The following is a 19813-nucleotide window of genomic DNA, read 5'->3' as shown; positions in this document are numbered from 1 at the left end:
CTCTCTCTCTCTCTCTCTCTCTCTCTCTCTCTCTCTCTCCCTCTCTCTCTCTCTGTTTCGAATATACACAGCTTGTTTATAAGTTGACGTAACTTCTTTGATCACCAATGACAATTCAGTGCTCCTACGATCAATTTGATAATGGGTGACACGTACATGAATTGTGCATAAGAACATTATCTTAACCAAGCAGTCATCATCAGGATTGAAGGGAAACACACATGATGTGGTTTTATCAACAGGCAGCAGCCTAGCAGGTATGTAAACTTATAAAGTGGCTTGTATCCATTAAAAAAAAAGAGAAAAAGGAAGGTATATGAACCCATAAGCCAACAAACAATGAAAGCCATAATTGGTGTTGGGTCTGCTGCCAATGGACTGGATTGCTTGAAGGTGCAATATGTTTACACCTTCCGAGAGCGCTGACATCACACCCAACAGTATCTTGCCTATTTGTACACAAATCAAACTAGCTGGCGCAGAAACACGCAGACACACACACACAAACATACACACAAATCATTAGAATGAGAGTGAGCAAAAGAGGTGCACATCAAGATTCGATGTTGAGTGGGTCTTCTTCAAGTTCTGATGGTTCGTCTGGTTCGTCAGGTTTGCATGATGTCGGAGATCCGGACCGGACAAATTCTATAGCCTCGTCTTCCGTGAGTCTGACGCTAGGAAGTTCCCTGAGACAAATTGCATACCGACGTAATCATACACATGACCGCGTGTAGGTTGACAAACACACACGTGCATAGACACACACATGCATAGACACACACATGCATACACACACATGCATACACACACATGCATACACACATGCATACACACACGTGCATAGACACACATGCATACACACATGTGCATAGACACACATGCATACACACACATGCATACACACACGTGCATAGACACACATGCATACACACACATGCATACACACATGCATACACACATGCATACACACGTGCATACACACACATGCGTACACACACATGCATACACACACATGCATACACACACGTGCACAGACACACATGCATACACACACAGGCATACACACATGCATACACACGTGCATACACACATGCATACACACATGCATACACACATGCATACCCATACATGCAGACACACACATGCAGAGTTTTCCCTTGCATATCATCCCTTCATCATTCTACAAGAACCCGTCCTATGGGCAGGTGAGAAGTCATCTCTGCCAGTTTATTTGACCAAGTAAAGTAAACAACAACAACAACAACAACAACAACAACAACAACAACAACAACCAGCCTACGTGATTAACTCCCAATTAGTATTACCATCGCTACTGCCTCAGCAAGCAGCTAAACTTTGATCTCTCTGTATCTGATCCCCGTGCCTGTAATTATTTTTCTCTTATTGGCCACAGGCCATCGTGAGAATAAAAGAATTCAAAAACAACAACAACAACAACAACAACAACAACAACAACAACAACAACAACAACAACCTTCCAAGTTGGAAGGCCGTTGGTTAGTGCTATAAAGCAGTGCTCAAGCTGACTTTCATGTCGTGAAATGTCTCAGTCGATCGCATAACTTGTGCCCACAATTTCCATGTTACGATATTAATTAACACCCACAGAAAGTGTGAAGCATTTTGCCCCCTCTTTGCTTGTCTTTATTTCTATTCATTTTCTAATGTGATGTCAGTGTGAAAAAAAAGAGAAGAAAACACACGAGAACGAGTTATGCAGCAACTGCCCACGCCTGTAACACAATTATAAAGAGTACTGCCATTTTGGTACCACACTGCCCATATGACATGGTCACTCTCCACGCAATGCTATTCACGTGACATGGTCACTTTCCACACAATGCTAGTCACGTGACATGGTCGCTTTCCACGCAATGCTAGTCACGTGACATGGTCACTTTCGGACTTTCCACGCAATGCTAGTCACTTGACATGGTCACTTAACACACAATGCTAGTCACATGACATGGTCACTTTCCACTAGGCCTAGCACCAAATTTGCTCGGAGCGCTTCGATATTTTGGCGGCAAATTTTGCCCGATCACTTTCCATATTTTGCTAGGCATTGCCTTTCGTTTCCGATATTTTGCTCCATTTTGCCCCTGCTTTGTGGCAAAATGGCTTCGAATGAACCGTCTACTTTGGTAAAAGTGGATGGTGACTCTGATGAGGAAAGCAAAACTTATAATGGTGTCAGTATTACGGATTTTGTAGCATAATTTCAAATTTATGTACCCCTGACAACCTGCACGAGCTATTTCAGCGCGACTGGCCCAATGAAACCAAAGAAATTTGAAAAAAATTGCCAAAACACACCCGGATCCTCTGTAAATTCCATATTTTGCTCGGAATTTGCCAGCAATTTCTTTTCGTTGGAAAATTCGATATTTTGCTGGAAGAATTGCCGGCAAATTTGGGCTAGGCCTACTTTCCACACAATGCTAGTCACGTGACATGGTCACTTTCCACGCAATGCTAGTCACGTGACATGGTCACTTTCCACGCAATGCTAGTCACGTGACATGGTCACTTTCCACGCAATGCTAGTCACGTGACATGGTCACTTTCCACACACACACACTGCTAGTCACGTTACATGGTCACTTTCCACACACACACTGCTAGTCATGTGACATGGTCACTTTCCATGCAATGCTAGTCACGTGACATGGTCACTTTCCACACAATGCTAGTCACATGACATGGTCACTTTCCACAAAATGCTAGTCACGTGACATGGTCACTTTCCAGTTCCACGCAATGCTAGTCACGTGACATGGTCACTTTCATCACTTTCATCACCTCAAGAGTGCGATTTTTTTGCTTTTCATTCAACTTTTGGTTCAAAGATGCAAATGGTGCATACGGTTTCGCTGTCCGTGACCCAAGGAAAATTCGCTCTCGCATCCACTCTGCAAAAATCTCTCTAATTGTTTCAATTAATGTCTGATCCCCCAGTGGTGAGGCTACAGTAGAGTCTCAATGTGTTTCGACAAAAGAATTACGTTACCACTAGCTTGCGCCTCAACATAACGCTCCCAACAATGGACAATCAGAATGCGGGTGCAATGGTTGCTGGCCGTTCACATCACTCACCTTCCATCATAACCAGATTTGAGCTTAACAAAGGGGATTCCCCACCCATACAGCAAGACACCGAGAGTCAGTACGACTGCTGGCACGAGTAGTGCAATGAACAGTGTCCTGTGCGAGCGTTGCGGTGCGATTGCAACTAGATTTCACAGAAAACAAAAGACATACTCAGATGGTGAGCCAAGGAAAATTTTAAGTGGAAATAAGGGAAATGGTGGAGCACAAGTTGTACATTAGAGTTCATCAACTAAACTAGGTTTTGAACAGTCAGACGTACACAAGGTAGTACCAGATTGACAAGGAGTACTGATACATTCCACGGCAAGGAAGTGAGCTTGAACACTGCTCAATATGGCTAACCAACGGCCTTCCAACTTGGAAGGTTCATGGATATTATTGGTAATTTCAAAGAGGGGAAAGTAAGCGCCATGAAGCTGAACACAAGCTAGTTTCCAAGGCACAGTGGAATGGTGGCTTGGTACGGTATCAGAACGTACTTCCTCCGTTAAGCAAAACTTCGTTGCTTTTACAGTTCAGTCCAAATCATTCTATGGCTACTAACACGCTTTGCAAAGTGGAAAACAAGGCAGCATATGAATGATATTTGTTTACAGATGTCACACGGCTCGTTTCAAAGCAGTCCAGCTTCACTCTTCGTCTGAATCTGATGACGACTCACTCCCTGATGACATCGAGTCTGCATCCTCGCTGACTGTCGCCGCCAGCACTGCCAGCTTTTGTTCCGCACCCTTTATAAGTTTCCAAGACACGATTATATTTGATCGTGGAGATCGCCAAGTTCTTCGCTCAAACTGTGAGCTTGACGACCTCCACTTTGGCGCTGGTAGTTGTGGCCGCTCTCCAGAACGCCATGGAAGGAGCCATACAGACCCAAACAAACGCTCCCCATCTTCGCAGCGGTGTAGTCGTGCCAGCACGTTTCCACACATTGCACAAGCTCCTTTCTGGTTTCCTTTGCCACGAGTGACACTTCTGTCTATAGTCTGTGGAAGAACGCCAAGTCGTCGATGTTGAGATCAGGATTTTGCGCCGACTGAACGACAACCTAAACGTCGAACTCTTTTGATTTCCCCTGCGCTGCAAACACAAGTGCATTGATTTTGGTTGTGTGCAGATGCGCACCATAGACTCATACTAGTACTGCAGTGCCGGAGTGCTCGCCGGCTCCTGGACACTTCTTCAAGCCACGTGCCCTTTCAAACTGTTTCTCATTTTCGCACTTTGGTATCATGTGCGCGCGCCTGGCGTTGTTTTCTGGTGACATCCTGAGAAGAAACTGTTCTGTTTCGCCGATTTTTCAAAGGACTCCACGCTTGTCGGAGGTTTAAAAGCCTGTCAGAGCAATGGACGACAACTCAGCTATCCTATGTAGGGGATAGATCTCTGACATGTATGTCTAATGCCGACAGAAATATCATGACAAGAACACTAAACACGCAACAAAGTTTTGCTCAGCGGAGGAAGTAAGATCATTGGACGCTACCGTCTAGCCACAATTCGACAACGCAAAGCAACAGCCACCCACACTCCACGAAAGCAAGTAGTATTACTCCTGACAAGTCTTGTTTCGTTCCATAAAGATGACGGGATAAGAAATGAAAGAGGAGCTTTGCTAACTTCAGACAAATTGTACAAACCGAATGCTAATATTCTAGAGTATTACTGTTCATGACTACTGACTATCAAGTATGATGGACAAACTGAATACAATAACATGCATAGTAGCATACAACGATCACTTCACCATTATGATTCTTGACTGCTCTCAGGCTTGCAGTAAATTCTACATATTATTATCCGAGAGAGTGAGGCAAGGAACATTTAAAATGGAAACAAGGAAAATGATGGGGCACAAGTTATGCGTTAGAGTCGACCAACTAAACCTTCAACCTTCATACTTCGTAACCCGGCCCTAAGGTTGCTCAACGCACAAGAAACGTACCAATGCTGTATGCAATACTGTATAACATTTTCGGATGGAAATATTTTCGTACAAAGTCGAATTTCGACCTTTCGTACGGGTTTTATTTTCGTGCAGTGCTCCATGCTAAATGCACTTGTTCGCAAGCAGTACTCATATAATTATAGTGTACATGATTTCAAATCGTCATATGAACACATTTTAATACGGACATAATTTTAGTAATTCATTGCATTCCGAACTCATCACAACCACGCGCTCTTCAGCCGAACCATACAGACACCAGCAAGGACACTTCCGTTGAGAGATAATGTTGCTCCACGCCTCTAGACAGCTGTTTCGCTCCCTGTCGGAGCTCATCAGTAGAGGATGATAATGATGATAATGGAGGAATGATCATTCTTATACACCAGAAATGGCGCAAGTGCGCGCTTTCCACATAATTTATATCAATGGCATATGCAAGCTGCTAAAATGGTAAAGTGTGAGAACAGCGATAAATAATCATAGTACGCGCTCATTGGTGGAGAAACACACCACACAAGCGACGAAAATCTTACTCGGAATACTGATGCCAATGGAAAGTACATGTATGTTGTTTATTATTATGATGTTGCAATGTCCATGTATGCAGGCGAGGCGAGACTCAACGCCGAGATCCCCAACGCGACAGGCTCGGTTGCCGTTCAGGATTCACACCGACCTGTCCGCCCGTCAACAGGATCGACAGCGGGAGGCCCCACTGATGCCGATGTCGATGCACACCAGGAAACTTGTAGTCGTGAGTGTGATACTAACAGGTCTAGTAGCAACCACTGACAAACGAGAGGATGATAATGATCATAATGGAGGAATGATCATTCTTATATGCGTGCGTACTATGATTATTTATCGCTGTTCTCACACTTTACCATTTTAGCAGCTTGCATATGCCATTGATATAATTATGTGGAAAGCGCACACTTGCGCCATTTCTGATACTTTCGCAGCAACATGCGCCACAAGTAGCGCATTTTACGAATTTGAGACCACTTTGTTCTTGCCATCGTCAACTTCAGCATTTCATATTCAGGAGAGATACCAGTATTCTTATACCCGAGCTTGCAGTCTTGATAAATGCCCACGCGAACGATGTGGGACGGCACGAACTCCAGAAAACGAAATGCGCTCTGGGGCGGAATAGTGCGGAGCGCGATGAATTTGCTTGGTGCGGAAGAGAGCTCCTACAAAGTCAGAGACCACCACGGCTTCAGTAACAAGTAGACATTGTGCAGGAAGGGTCACACCAGTGTTCGAACACAGAAAACAGCGATTCCGACAGTCTGACTAAGACGAGCCAAGTCACAAATATTGCGATGTGCAAAGCGGAGGAAGTAGAAGAATGACAAGATCGGCAATGACGGCGATGGCAGCGACTAAAGCATAGACAGAGGCAATGGCTAGGGTCCACTCGACTAGCCATGTGATATCGGATGTGTTGACCGCACCTGCTGATTGTTCTGATGTTAGTTCTGATAAGTATGAGTCGTCCATTGCTAGTCATTGTTTGAGCATCCTGATTGGCGTGCTGTGTATTCAGATGATGGTTTTTCGATTGTGTCACGTGTACGCAGTGCTAGATTGCTGAATGTTTTGGAAGCCTTATACATCCACACAAAGAAACCCAACCTTTGCAAGCAGAAACAAACTAAATTAGGTAGGTAGGTCGTCAAAACCTCGTTAGTTACATGTATGTCCAACGGTTATCTCTTGTTGTCGCACTACATGTCACGCTTATTGAGTTTTCTCGCACTTGCACCTTTGTGTCATTATTGCAATTTTCGCTGTTTACTTTAGCTATCTTCTTCTTTGCGCTGTTTTACCACCTCCTTACTGTATTTAATCCACTTTTCCTGTTCCTTTTCCCTTGCCTGTATTTCACCTGACGAGAAGGCTTGAAAGTATACTTGTGAAGACAAAAACTTTCAAGATGTTCGTAATGAGCCTGAAGTGTGTCCTTTTTATGAGTATTATCGCATTTTGTCTCAGAGGAAACTGATTATTCGATATATTGCTATTTTTTTCTAGAAATTGGTAACTGAGTACACACCTGCGCAGATTGGTAACGTGGTCCAATACCCGCTGGCGAGACACTCCATGTGTTCTACTCCATTCGTTAAGGACGCTGGCGGAGGGCACGTCATGTTGACAACAGCCCCCACATTGCTTGGTGCTGAGACATTCAAGAACAGATCCGAACCCAGGGTGTTAAGGGGCTTGCATCCGGGTGCTGGGCACACAAAGTAGAGAGGCAGTTGTCACAAGAAAATCAATTAGGAAACATTCATCTAGATTCACCATAGACTTGGGTGGAGAGCCAAGCATTGTCAACTGTCCACGACTGCAATGAGATACTATGCAGTCAGAACCTGGCCAAACAGGCCCAACACTGGCAGGCTACTGAAACAGAATCTGCCACCTTTTCGAGCATTATCCGCCAATGCCTAGTGGTGAAGCTTCCTGCAGCTTCATTCATAGGAAAAAAGATTTCAGAGCAGACTCGCTCCCTTGCTATTCACTCTACAAAACTCGAACTCATTTCTCAATCTATTTTTTTGCAACGTTTCGGCAAAATTGCCCTTAATAGGTATGCAATGATGTGCAAGTTTGCAAGGAGCAATCACAAAACAAAATTCATAAGAAATTGTCTGCTCCAAAAGGTGGAGCTCGGGCTTCCTGCCGACTGACTTGACACAAACTTTGTACAAAATAGATAAATATTTGAAAACTTTTAACTCTCAGACAGGCGCATACTGCCAAGGTTAGCATTACTATGCTATGCTGCTAGCTCTGCATCCACTTCAACACCACCACAACATCTGCACTCTGCGTCCACTTCAACACCACCAACATATTTGCACTTTGTGTCCACTTCAACACCACCACCACGTTTGCACTCTGCGTCCACTTCAACACCACCACCACATTTGCACTCTGCGTCCACTTCAACACCACCAACACATTTGCACTCTGCATCCACTTCAACACCACCAACACATTTGCACTCTGTGTCCACTTCAACACCACCACCACGTTTGCACTTTGCTTCCACTTCACCACCACCACAGCATTTGCACTCTGCGTCCACTTCACCAACACATTTGCACTCTGTATCCACTTCAACACCACCAACACATTTGCACTCTGCATCCACTTCAACACCACGAACACATTTGCACTCTGCGTCCACTTCACCACCACCACAGCATTTGCACTCTGCGTCCACTTCGCCCCCACCACATTTGCACTCTGCATCCACTTCAACACCACCACCACATCGCCTCCCATATCAAGAACAGTATGGAGGTATCAGCATGCTGATTGGGCCAGGCTCCGTCACTTCTTCAGAACCACCAATTGGGCAGCTATTGCTCGGACTGATCCAGACCTGTCATGCACTGGCATCTCAGAGAGGATCCTGGAGGGTATGAAGAGATTCATCCCCTCTAAAATTCTGAAAACCCGAGCATCAGATCCTCCATGGTGGACCCCTGAGTGCACTGCTGCCACAGTGAGGAAACGACGTGCATGGAGGTGCCTGGGAGATGACCAGTCTGACCACGATCGGCAGTCAGCCTACCAAGATGCACGGCTCTCAACGATTGCCTGTCTCAAAACTGCCAAGAGTGCTTTCATGGCGAAACTGAGACAGAAAATGACCTCAAAGCAGCTGCCACCCAGTGACTGGTGGCGCACCGTCAAGCGTGCCTCTGGCAATGGGCGTAGTCAATCTGTTCCGACATTACGTGATCCCGATGGACGAGAGTACACAGCCAGCGCAGACAAAGCAGAATGCATGGCCCGCTATTTTGCAAGCAAATGCAGTCTCGCACAAGATGACCTGTCCGCCCCATTCCCATATGTCAGACCTCGAACTGACCAGGCCCTTTCGGACGTCCGTTTCCGCGTCGCTGCTGTTGAACGCACCCTTCGCCAGCTCAACCCATCAAAGGCAACCGGGCCGGATAGGATACCGGCACGAGTGTTGAAAGCCTGCTCTGCTGAACTGGCGCAACCGCTTTCCATACTGTTTACCCAATGCTTCCAAACTGGGATACAACCCAAGACATGGAAGATTGCCAACATAGTCCCTATATTCAAACGGAAATCAAAGTCTCTACCCTCCAATTACCGTCCAGTTTCGCTCTTGTGTATTCTGTCCAAGGTGATGGAGACAATCATCAACAGAACAATCACAAATTTCCTCGAGTCGAACAACGTCTTCTCCACCAGACAGTTTGGATTTCGCCATGGTCATAGTGCAGCCGACCTCCTTACCAGCCTCCACCACCAGTGGCTGCATACAGCCGGGGAGAAAGGCGCAGCACGCATACTCGCCATTGACATCGCCGGTGCGTTTGATCGCGTATCACACCCCGGTGTGCTACACAAGTCCGACGTATACGGCCTGCGTGGGAAACTGCACCAGTGGCTCAGCAGCTACCTCAGTGAACGCTACCTTCAAGTGGTCATTTGTGGCCAGACATCCTCAAGGCTCCCAATTCAGGCTGGAGTCCCCCAGGGCAGTATTCTGGGTCCGACTCTCTTCCTCATGTACGTGAACGACTGCGAGGACCACGTACCAGCCGGTGCTGACCTAGCCTCGTTCGCAGACGACACTACGCTGTATGCCAACATCACCCCCACTACCCAAGAAGATACCACCCAAGCCCTCCAGCTAGCAGTCAACAACATCTCCCGCTGGGGTCAAGAATGGAAAATAAAATTTGAACCAGCCAAATCCCAGGCACTGACCGTCAGTTTCCACCGCACTCAATGGGACATGCCACCGATTGACTTCAACGGATCAAATGTGATGGAACAGGAGGAGCTCAAAATCTTGGGCATCAGTTTCGATGGTCAGCTTACCTTCCGGCGCCACCTTCGTACCGTAGCCCTCCGGGCAACACAGCGACTTGGTGCTTTGCGTAAGGCTTTCCACCTCCTAGACGTGCCCGGTCGCATCCAAGCCTACAATGCTTTTGTGCGCCCAGTGATGGAGTACTGCCCTATTGTCTGGATGGGAGCGGCCCCATCCCATCTTGCAAGACTCGACCGTGTGCAAGCCCGGGCCATCCGTGCCATCGCCCCAATGTGTTGGCTGCCGAGTCTTGCTCTTCGTCGGATGGTTGCAGCACTTTGCCTCCTGTACAAGATGCATTGTCCGGATGCGCATCCCCTTCTACAGAGGATGCTGCCACCCCAGCAGCCCCAACACCGAACAGTCCACTCCACCCGTAGTACATTCCAGAGATGTAATGCTCACGCACACCAACTGGCCAATGAACTTCCAGTCCGTTCTCGAAACAACCTGTGTCGAGCCTACCCTCACGCAGTTGTCCCCATCTGGAACCAGCTGCCCGCCGGAGTCTTCTCTGGTCCTTTCTGCACCAAGAACTTGCAACACTTCAAAGTTGCAGCCAACCGCTATTTGAAGACCAACGACTGGTCGTGGGCACATGACCATCTCTGATCATCAGCATCATATCTGCCTCACCCCATGACTTCCAAATTCCGCTCCACATACTATTCCCAATAACGTCTGTTCTTCTTTTCTCTCCTTCTCCTCCTAGCACTGTCTGTCTTATCATTCCCCTCCTTCTAATGTACTGTCTCTCCTCCTAACATTTCGTATCATGTACCTGTCACTCCTTTCATTTTTCTTCTTTTTTTGGTGCGTTTTATGTCCCCATGACGTCGAGACCTCAGGTCGGCTGAGGGCAAAAAGCCTCACCATCACTATGCTCCCACTATGCAATTTTTTGTCTTTGCCTGTGAGCTGTGATCATTGTAAAAAAAAAAAAAAAAAAAAAAAAAAAAAAAAAAAAAAAAAACATTTGCACTCTGCGTCCACTTCACCACCACCACAACATTTGCACTCTGCGTCCACTTCGCCCCCACCACATTTGCACTCTGCGTCCACTTCACCTCCACCACATTTGCACTTTGCGTCCACTTCAACACCACCACATTTGCACTCTGCGTCCACTTCAACACCACCACATTTGCGCTCTGCATCCACTTCAACACCAGCACAGTTCCACTCTGCATCCACTTCACCACCACCACGTTTTCGCTCTGTGGCCGACCGACTTCTTTCTTCTTACGGTGCTAGCACACTAATTCTTAATTTTTCCTCCTTTTTCCTACACCTAATATGGGATTCGAACCGGCACTATCTCCCTGCATGTATTCCCTCGATATGCTTTGCATACTTACACATTCTTCCAAGTTGCTTCACTCTATGATCCTGCAGTTAAAAGTCCTATTAAAGGGGAAGTTAAGCCTAAAATTAAATTTTCACCAGTTGTAGTCTTCGGGGTGCTGAGTCGAATGGTCTTGGTCCGAGGAAGCTGAGGCGCCCCCTTCCTCCTGTATTCTCAAACAAACTGGCGCACTTCCACCGAAACTGGGTGATTGTGCCCTACTAAATGGGGATTTGTATGCAAAATGTGACTAAAAGCGCCATTTCGTTCTTTTAAAAGCACGAATGACCGCGATTGGCCCATATGTCTTTTGGACGCTGAGCTGACTGGTTTTGGTCTGAGAATGCTGTGATGCAGCGTTCCTCCTTTGTTCCCAATCGAACATGGTGGAACAAGCGGTCACGTGCTCCTGCGTACACCAGTCACCTGGTCACCGTGCACGCGGCGGGCGTGCCTGCAGGGTACAACTTACAGCCTGTTTGACCTTTTTTTGGTGCAGTCCTGTCACTCGAGTTGAACCTTGGTGTGAAGATTGTCTCTTGCTGGCGCGGTGACCAGGTGATTTGGGCACGCAGAAGCACGCGACACGCGAGCATGTAAGAACTGTGTGGTTTTATGGAGTTGCAACTAGGCAACTGCTGTTCAAATGGGCTAAATACACTAACTCTAGAACTACCAAAATTTCAAGTGCCCTAGAATTACCGGAGGCATCATATGACTCCACCGGACTTAAACATAACTGTTTGGTATTCTTTTTGGCAATATGAGTAGAAAAGAAAGTCCTTGGGGTGAAGGGCACCTTTTAAAAGGAAGAACCAATTACAGGTGCAATATCTTGGAGGCTGGCAGCTGGCATTGCGCACAGCGAAAGAGCGACCTCTTGTCGGTTTCCAGAAAAAAAGAGCATTTGCTTGCCATGCTCACCCTGCAAACTCTACATTTCAGTCTATTACCCCGGAAATGGCTGCTGCTTCCCCAACCTGGTTGGTTTTCCCCAGCCAGGTTGGTCATTCTTTGACTTCTGTGAAAAATACATCTACGAGCGAAAGGGAGAAAGTGATGTCGTGACTCATAGGGAAAAAGTAATTTCCGTTCGCCGTCGTGTGCGGAGACCATCTTTGTGATCAAACCTCAAGTAGCAGAGTAGTTCCTCGAAACTATTTCTAGGGATTTTACTTGATTATATGGCGTCCATTCCTATCCAGCCGAAGGGCCGTCGTCAGATTATTGCGGGTATAGAGGACGCCTCTTGCGTTGATTTGCGAAACCAGTGCCATGATATTGCCTTCACTCAAAGTAGAGTCCTCTCCGATTTTCAGTTTTCCTTCCTGCCGTGTGCATTTGATCTTGACATGGGTCATATTCTGGTCAATAGATGCGAATAATGCATCTGACCCATCTTCAAAATTGTGAATATCCCGAAAAAGCCGGCAAACTTCCGAAGCAACAACCTGTTGCATGCATTCGGGCTTGCTTGGTGCAACATATTTTCCACTGTCCACCAACTTTGCCATAGAACACATGTTCATGAAGGAAGTACTGCACGAGTTTTGGAGGTTGATGTACTGTTTAGGGAATAGCTCCATAGCCTTTCCACCACCGTTATCCGCTAACTTGCTCAAGTCGGATCCTGTATCAGACTAATCGAGAACCCAGGGCAATTTGTATTCGCCCATCTTCATCTCAAGCATATAACTATGCGTCTCTGTGTTCGGTCACTTCTAATTCCAAGCCCACAATGATCCAGTCACTGTCCTCGCATTCATCCCCAAACTCCTGCCCAGATTAAAAAAAATCAAATGAAATGCTTTCGGCAGCGACACTACGCCTGCTGAACATTGCTTCTGCAAGACCGACCTAAAACCAAGTGCACTGCAATAGCACACACAGTGATACTAGCTCTACATGAAAGGTCATGAAGTTTGTAAGATCACACTCATAAAGACACTAGAATAATATGTTGTACCTTCTAAAATAGGGGAACATCCCCCGCGAAAAGGTAATGGCAATCTTCAAAGCATACCTCCCGTTAAGTTCCCTCAGCAAGCAAGCACAGAGAAATGAGGGCGACAACAATGTAAGTGAGCTAAAGATAGATGAGGACACACGGAAACCCTTACTAAAGCTCCGTTCGAACTCTCACACTAAATCGGGACAGAGTGTCCTCACCTTGCAGTGTCACTGAGATTGAGGTGGAGAGACGATACTTGGCGAAATCAGCTATGGTCTCAGCTCGGTTCACCAGCCAAAACTTATCAGTTCTCGAGTGAGGAAAGTTCACCTTGTACTCTGTTGTGCAATAGATGAGGAATCGAATACCTTGGGGATGGGCTCGGGTCAACTTTGGTATGTTAATATCATTCCCCACAAACATGAGGTTATATTCAGCTGTAACATTGTGAGACTGTTCAAAGGCTGTGTTTGATGTTGATGACTGAATTGTGTGTATCGGAAGAGAGGATTCGCAACTGATAACCATGTCATGCATTCCAATGGTTTCAACTGGGACTGCATGCGTCTCGTTTGTGTATTCCAATGTCAGAGATGTGCTCGAATTGCCAAGGCGAATCCTCAGGTCTGTTTGGCGTAGAAATATGTGAACAGATACGAACACACACACACACACACACACACACACACACACACACACACACACACACACACACACACACACACACACACACACACATAAGCACACAAACACCCACACATACACACACATACACACACATACACGAACAAGCACACACACACGCATAAAATGCACCGCTGCATGGTGTTTATAATTGTTCTGCTGGTAGTCTTATTATTGACTTCTCATATCGTTCATATTTGATCATATTTAATTTCATCTAACATACCGTAAAGTCGCAGATAAAAGCCAGGTTTGCATACAAGCACATCGCGGATAGAAGCCTGAAAATCAAACGGGTCAAATGCATGTAAGCCTGTCGCACGTAGAAGCCTGGCGTCTATGCAAGCGCGGATCGAGTAGGACAAGAGTGCATGCGCTATGTACGGTGCATAGTCAAACTGCCGCCATACCGGCAGTCAGCGGTAGATCTACACGTGTCGCGCGTAGAAGCCTGGCATACAAGCCTGGCAAAAATATCAGCGGTGCATATAAGCATGGTTTGCATACAAGCCTGGTTTATAATTTCAGCCTGATGCACAAAGCGGCTTATTATGCTTATAAGCCCCGCTTTTATCCGCGACTTTACGGTACTATTCTAATTTTTTATCATAGCCTAGGAGCTGTGGCATCATTGATGGTCCACAGCAAGAAGGCAGCAATGCCTGTACTCATGGTCTGTACTCATGGCCTGTACTCATGGTGAAGTAAATTAACAGTAACATTACACAAGCACACACACTACTGCTGCTGCTGCTGCTACTGCTGCTGCTGTTGCTGCTGCTGCTGCTGCTGCTGCTGCTGCTGCTGCTGCTGCTGCTGCTGCTGCTGCTGCTGCTGCTGCTGCTGCTGCTGCTGCTGCTACTACTACTACTACTACTACTACTGTGGGAATGCCTCTTGTACGGGCCAACAACATGTGATACACAAAGAAATAACCGCAAAGTTTTTTTAAACAGAATAGAAAAACAAAGAAATAACCCAAAAGCCTAAATTATAAGAAAAAGACAGGACACTTCCGGTAATGCAAACTACTCCAGCGATACAAAAAGACAGGACACTGCCGGTAATGCAAACTACTCCAGCAACACATCACAGTACTGTTGAAACTAAAAAGTTCCCATTGACAGATTAATTGACAGCAACCGACATCACGGACAAGGCAACACTAAAAAGTAGATACAATACCATGAGCTAACTGAAACCAAGGGCTCAGAAGCGAGCAGCAGCCCGCATCTCCGCAAGGAGAGCAGCAGCCCTTCGCCGGTAGGATGTACGGGATCCCCGGAGACACGTGATCTGCCACCTGAGCAGACACATGCCGATCTTCGCCCTGATTGTTGAGATGGCAACGGCATAGCTAATGGCTCTGCACTTCTCTGCGACACGACTTGCCAACGTCTTCAGGAAGACCTCACACTCCACAGCCGCCTGGCCATTCGTTCCAAACACAAGCGGAGCATCAGCAAAATCCGACTTATTCAGCACAAAATCACCGGTAGAGGGGTCAGCCGTCATCAAGCTGGATACCACCGCCTCACAAGCTATGTCCACTAGCAGTTGCTGGGATGGGCTGAGGAGTTCCTTCAGCTCCTGGTCCCTCTGCCGCAGCAATGAGTTAAAGCATAATAATTATAATGCTCCGATTGCCTCAGGGACTTGACCCTCGTCAGCATCTGCGAAAGGTCACTGACAAACGAGCCAGCAGGTGAATCAGGGACGGACCCTTCAGGTGGAGAGCCACTAGAAACTTGACCGTCCATATCCACCACGGGTCGAGAAGAAAACGCTGAGGTAACCCTTACACCACGCGCATCTGATTCCCCGTTCGCCGCAATCATTGCTACAACTGGTGCCGAAACATTAACCAACGACTCCCGCTGCCAGGTACTCTCGTCAGCGACCTTTGGGTTGGCAATGCCCCCAAATCGCACAGGCATGGCAAGAAGAGAACGCTCACTGTCACTAAACTGGGGACGACCAGTTAGTGCAGGCAAGAAATCGCGATCCAAAAATACTATCCAGATCTTGATAAGTCTGGGGGAAAGTGCCCGGATGGCTGCGCATATGATAATGCCACTTACTCTTTACTCCGCGAATAAATGAGAAGTAGGTGGCATGCCGTTGCGTTGTGGCTATGTGGGAAAGGGATGCCATCTCGTTGGTCCACTTTTCTACATGTTTCCTTATGCTCCGGTTAATAAAATGCTGCTGGCCAACTGCACCACTCAAGTAGCGAACACCCTCAGTCTTCACTGAGACACCGGTGGACGCGAACAACTCCTGTGCACGCTCTTCAATCTCCGGTTTCACTAGTAGAATAGTTTTCTTGGAGTTGGGGAAATAGCCATAGTAGGTTCCGAGGGCACTAAGACTCTTCCAGTACGCCAGTGCGCCCTCAAGTTTTCCTCCGCCTCGCTGTCATCGGCATACCAGCAGGCCTGCTACTATCAGGATCAGTTTGCCAATGCGGAAGGTCAGCCAAGACAAACATGGAGAGTGATTAACCAGGTATCAGGCAGAACACGGACCCACACTGCTCCTCAATGCCCCCCGGATGACATCGGACAAGTGTTTGCGGACATCGTCACAGATGTGACTCGCCCAAAGGTGCTGTCCATCCCCTCTGGTCCGCATGCAAGTACTGACCTCTGCTGTTTCAAGCCAGTATCCATCGCATGTGTACGCAAGTTGCTCAGCAGTGTAGATACGACAAAGTCAACGGGCAGTGACGGCGTACCTGCTCTTGTACTAGCAGCATGCTCTGACCTCTTAGCTCCATCAGTAACTCTCATCTTCAACAAGTCACTTTCCGAAGGGAGATTTCCACTATCCATGAAACTTGCAAATATCACCCCTGTGTACAAGAGCGGCGACCCTACTAAGGCCACCAATTTCAGGCCTGTTTCTCTGTTGCCTATTATCTCAAAGATCCTTGAGCGCATCGTACATTCGCAACTCACTGAATTCTTGACTACCCACAGCCTCTACCCAGATTGCCAGTTCGGATTCCGGAAACAGCACTCAACAGAGGATGCTGTTGTGATGGCATCAGAGGCCTTTGCCAATGCCAAAGACTCCGGACTCTCAACTTGCGCCGCCTTTGTTGACATGTCGAAGGCATTCGACAAGGTTCAACATGGCACCCTCATCCGCGACCTCTTCAGTATTGGTGTTGGTGGAAGTGCGCTGAATTGGCTGGCAGACTACTTAAGTGACCGGCAGCAAAGAGTTGTCATTGGGAACCAGCACAGCAAGGTATTCCAGCCCAGCAGTGGTGTGCCCCAGGGTTCCGTACTTGGTCCTCTGCTGTTTGTCCTCTATGTCCGTGGTGTGGCATCTGAAGTGCAACCGTATGGTGTGCGGACAGTTCAGTTCGCAGATGACATCATGCTCTATATTAGTAGCAGGGACAGACATCAGCTGGAACGCAGTATGTCTTCTGCAGTTACACACCTGGCCAGATGGCTTGCCAGCAGAAACCTGGTACTAAACGAGAGTAAAACCCAGATTTTGTTCATCCCTGCCCATCGTTCTGTGAATCCTCGTGTCAGCGTTATGTGCTCTGGAGTTCAACTGACACAAGTAGAATCCGCAAAGTATCTTGGTGTCCACATGGACCAAGATCTCAAGAGGACCACAATGGTCAACCAGATCGCCAAGCGAGCTGCCTGTAAAATAGCTGTCCTGTTTAGAAACAGGCGCTGCATGCCCCTCCCGTGCCGCATCACGTACCTGAAGTCCCTGATCCTTCCTGACTTCCTGTATGCTAGCAACTGTTTCTCTGCTGGCCTCACCTCACATCAGCTCGAGCGCCTAGAGCGGCTACTCAAGCGCGCAGTCCGCTGTGTTTACAACGCTCCATTTGCATCCCCATCTGCGCCGCTGTATTGCCAATTGCGATTGCACTCGCTAGAAGTTATGTACTGCCACAAGCTTCTTGGCTACACTTGGCGCTGCCTTCAGGGTAAATGCAGCACATTGCTTACCGATATGTTCAGTCCTCTTAATGCCGGCCGTGCTACACGTAGTCAGGGAAATCGAGCACTTAAATTTCCAGTCACTAAGACATCCGCTGGCACACATTCTGCCTCATTCCAATGTGTATCACTGTGGAACAGGCTCCAGCCCGACATCAGGAAAATCCCACAGTACCACCGATTCATGCGATCCCTCCCAGCACATGCTGCTTTTCAGTAATGCCACTGCCCGCTTTATTATTATTTCCTTTACTGGCCTAACTGGCTTTTACAATGACGTAATACTTTACTACCCACTCTACTCAGTGTCATTACCTTCATTGGCCTTTTATAATTTATTCTTCTTTTTAGTCGATATCATGTAATTAGGCAAATTTGCCTGTTTGTTCTTCGACTCTAAATAAACAAACAAACAAACAAAAAAAATTGTTGCATGTCAGGATGTTGACTCTGCAAATCACGGATCATTGGGCAAACGGCAAGCGCATACATAGCCATAGGCAAGGGGTATCCCTGACAGGAGCCTTCGCTTGACATGATACTTCCACCATCTGGCAAAAAAGCTTGATAGAAGCGCAGGTCGCATTCAAGCTGTGGGATGTCCTGGTAGGATGTTTTACCCGCCGGCCAGGCATTCACACTCTGGGTAGTACATGCAAAAGTATGCGCTCACAAGAGACTGAAACCAATTATTGCTTTGCAGAACGACCCAGTCACGTCTTGGTGGAGCATGATTGACTAGAGCATTTGGCAGCCGAATCCTCCTTCCTCTCTATCTTTAGATTTTACCTTTTTCTGCACCTTTTGCCTGTATGCAACACACTCACAGGAATTCTTTCTCTCCTGTCTCTGTTAATCTGTAAGATATTGTCGACCTAACGTGTTTGTACAGAAAGCCAGCAAAACCTGTTAGTTCTTGATTAGCACTGTAATATAAACTAACTATCCATCCAACCTTACCTTCACACTCCGGTAGTCCACTCCACAATCCATTAGGAAGACACTCAACATTGTGAAATCCGTTAACTATACTCAGTCCAGATATACACTTAGGTTGAACAATGGCGCCTCTCTTATTGCTTGATGAAAATGAGGGCTCTAAGTTCATCACCAGGGTGTGGAGTGGCTGACATCCAGGTGCTGGTACAAAAGACAGGAAGGCAAGGCATACAGTCTTTTGAATGGCTCACAGTATCCAGAGAGCACTTTACTGGTCACTTCAACGTCTCCCCCGCTCTGTGTCCGTCTGTCTGTCTGTCTGTCTGTCTGTCTGTCTGTCTGTATGTCTGTCTGTCGGTCTGTCTGTCTGTCTGTCTGCCTGCCTGCCTGCCTGCCTGCCTGCCTGCCTGCCTGTCTGTTTGTCTGTCTGTCTGTCTGTCTGTCTGTCTCTCCTTATTTCTCTCTCTCTCTCTATCTCCCTCTCACTCTATCTCTCTTTCTCTCACTCTATCTCACTCTATCTCTTTCTCTCCCTTTCACTCTCTCTACCTCTCTCTCTCTCTCTCTCTCTCTCTCTCTCTCTTTCTTTCTCTCTCTCTCTCTCTCTCTCTCTCTCTCTCTCTCTCTCTCTCTCTCTCTCTCTCTCTCTCTCTCTCTCTCTCTCTCTCTCTCTCTCTCTCTCTCTCTCTCTCTCTCTCTCTCTCTCTCTCTCTCTCTCTCTCTCTCTCTCTCTCTCTCTCTCTCTCTCTCTCTCTCTCTCTCTCTCTCTCTCTCTCTCTCTCTCTCTCTCTCTCTCTCTCTCTCTCCACAATCTGACACAGTATGCTCTAACCCACAACAGCCTTCCTTTGCAATTAAGGAAATTATTTTTTCCTACTACGACAGTCTTTGCGCTTTCGTCGTTCAACCACACACTCCCACCTTTAACCCTTTCAGTGCCAGAGCACTTACTACACGG

The 19813-nt window shown here is 47.1% G+C and overlaps 1 protein-coding gene across 1 annotated transcript in view; it reads right to left on the bottom strand.

The window, feature by feature from the left end:
• Positions 1 to 203: 203 nt before the first annotated feature.
• The window catches only part of LOC135812797 (uncharacterized), a 76019-nt gene continuing 56409 nt past the window's right edge, over positions 204 to 19813 (bottom strand). Inside the window, exons 5-9 of the mRNA XM_065326017.1 lie at positions 18877 to 19056; positions 13474 to 13881; positions 7149 to 7328; positions 3121 to 3256; positions 204 to 689 (exon numbers count right to left, since the gene is read on the bottom strand). Of these exons, the coding sequence (XP_065182089.1) occupies positions 554 to 689; positions 3121 to 3256; positions 7149 to 7328; positions 13474 to 13881; positions 18877 to 19056 (1040 nt within the window). The 3' untranslated portion in view covers positions 204 to 553. The remainder of the gene's footprint in view (positions 690 to 3120; positions 3257 to 7148; positions 7329 to 13473; positions 13882 to 18876; positions 19057 to 19813) is intronic.

The sequence above is a fragment of the Sycon ciliatum genome, chromosome 3, assembly GCF_964019385.1.
Source record: "Sycon ciliatum chromosome 3, ocSycCili1.1, whole genome shotgun sequence".
Taxonomy (NCBI): Eukaryota; Metazoa; Porifera; class Calcarea; order Leucosolenida; family Sycettidae; genus Sycon; species Sycon ciliatum.
This window is presented reverse-complemented; position numbering and strand designations above follow the sequence as displayed.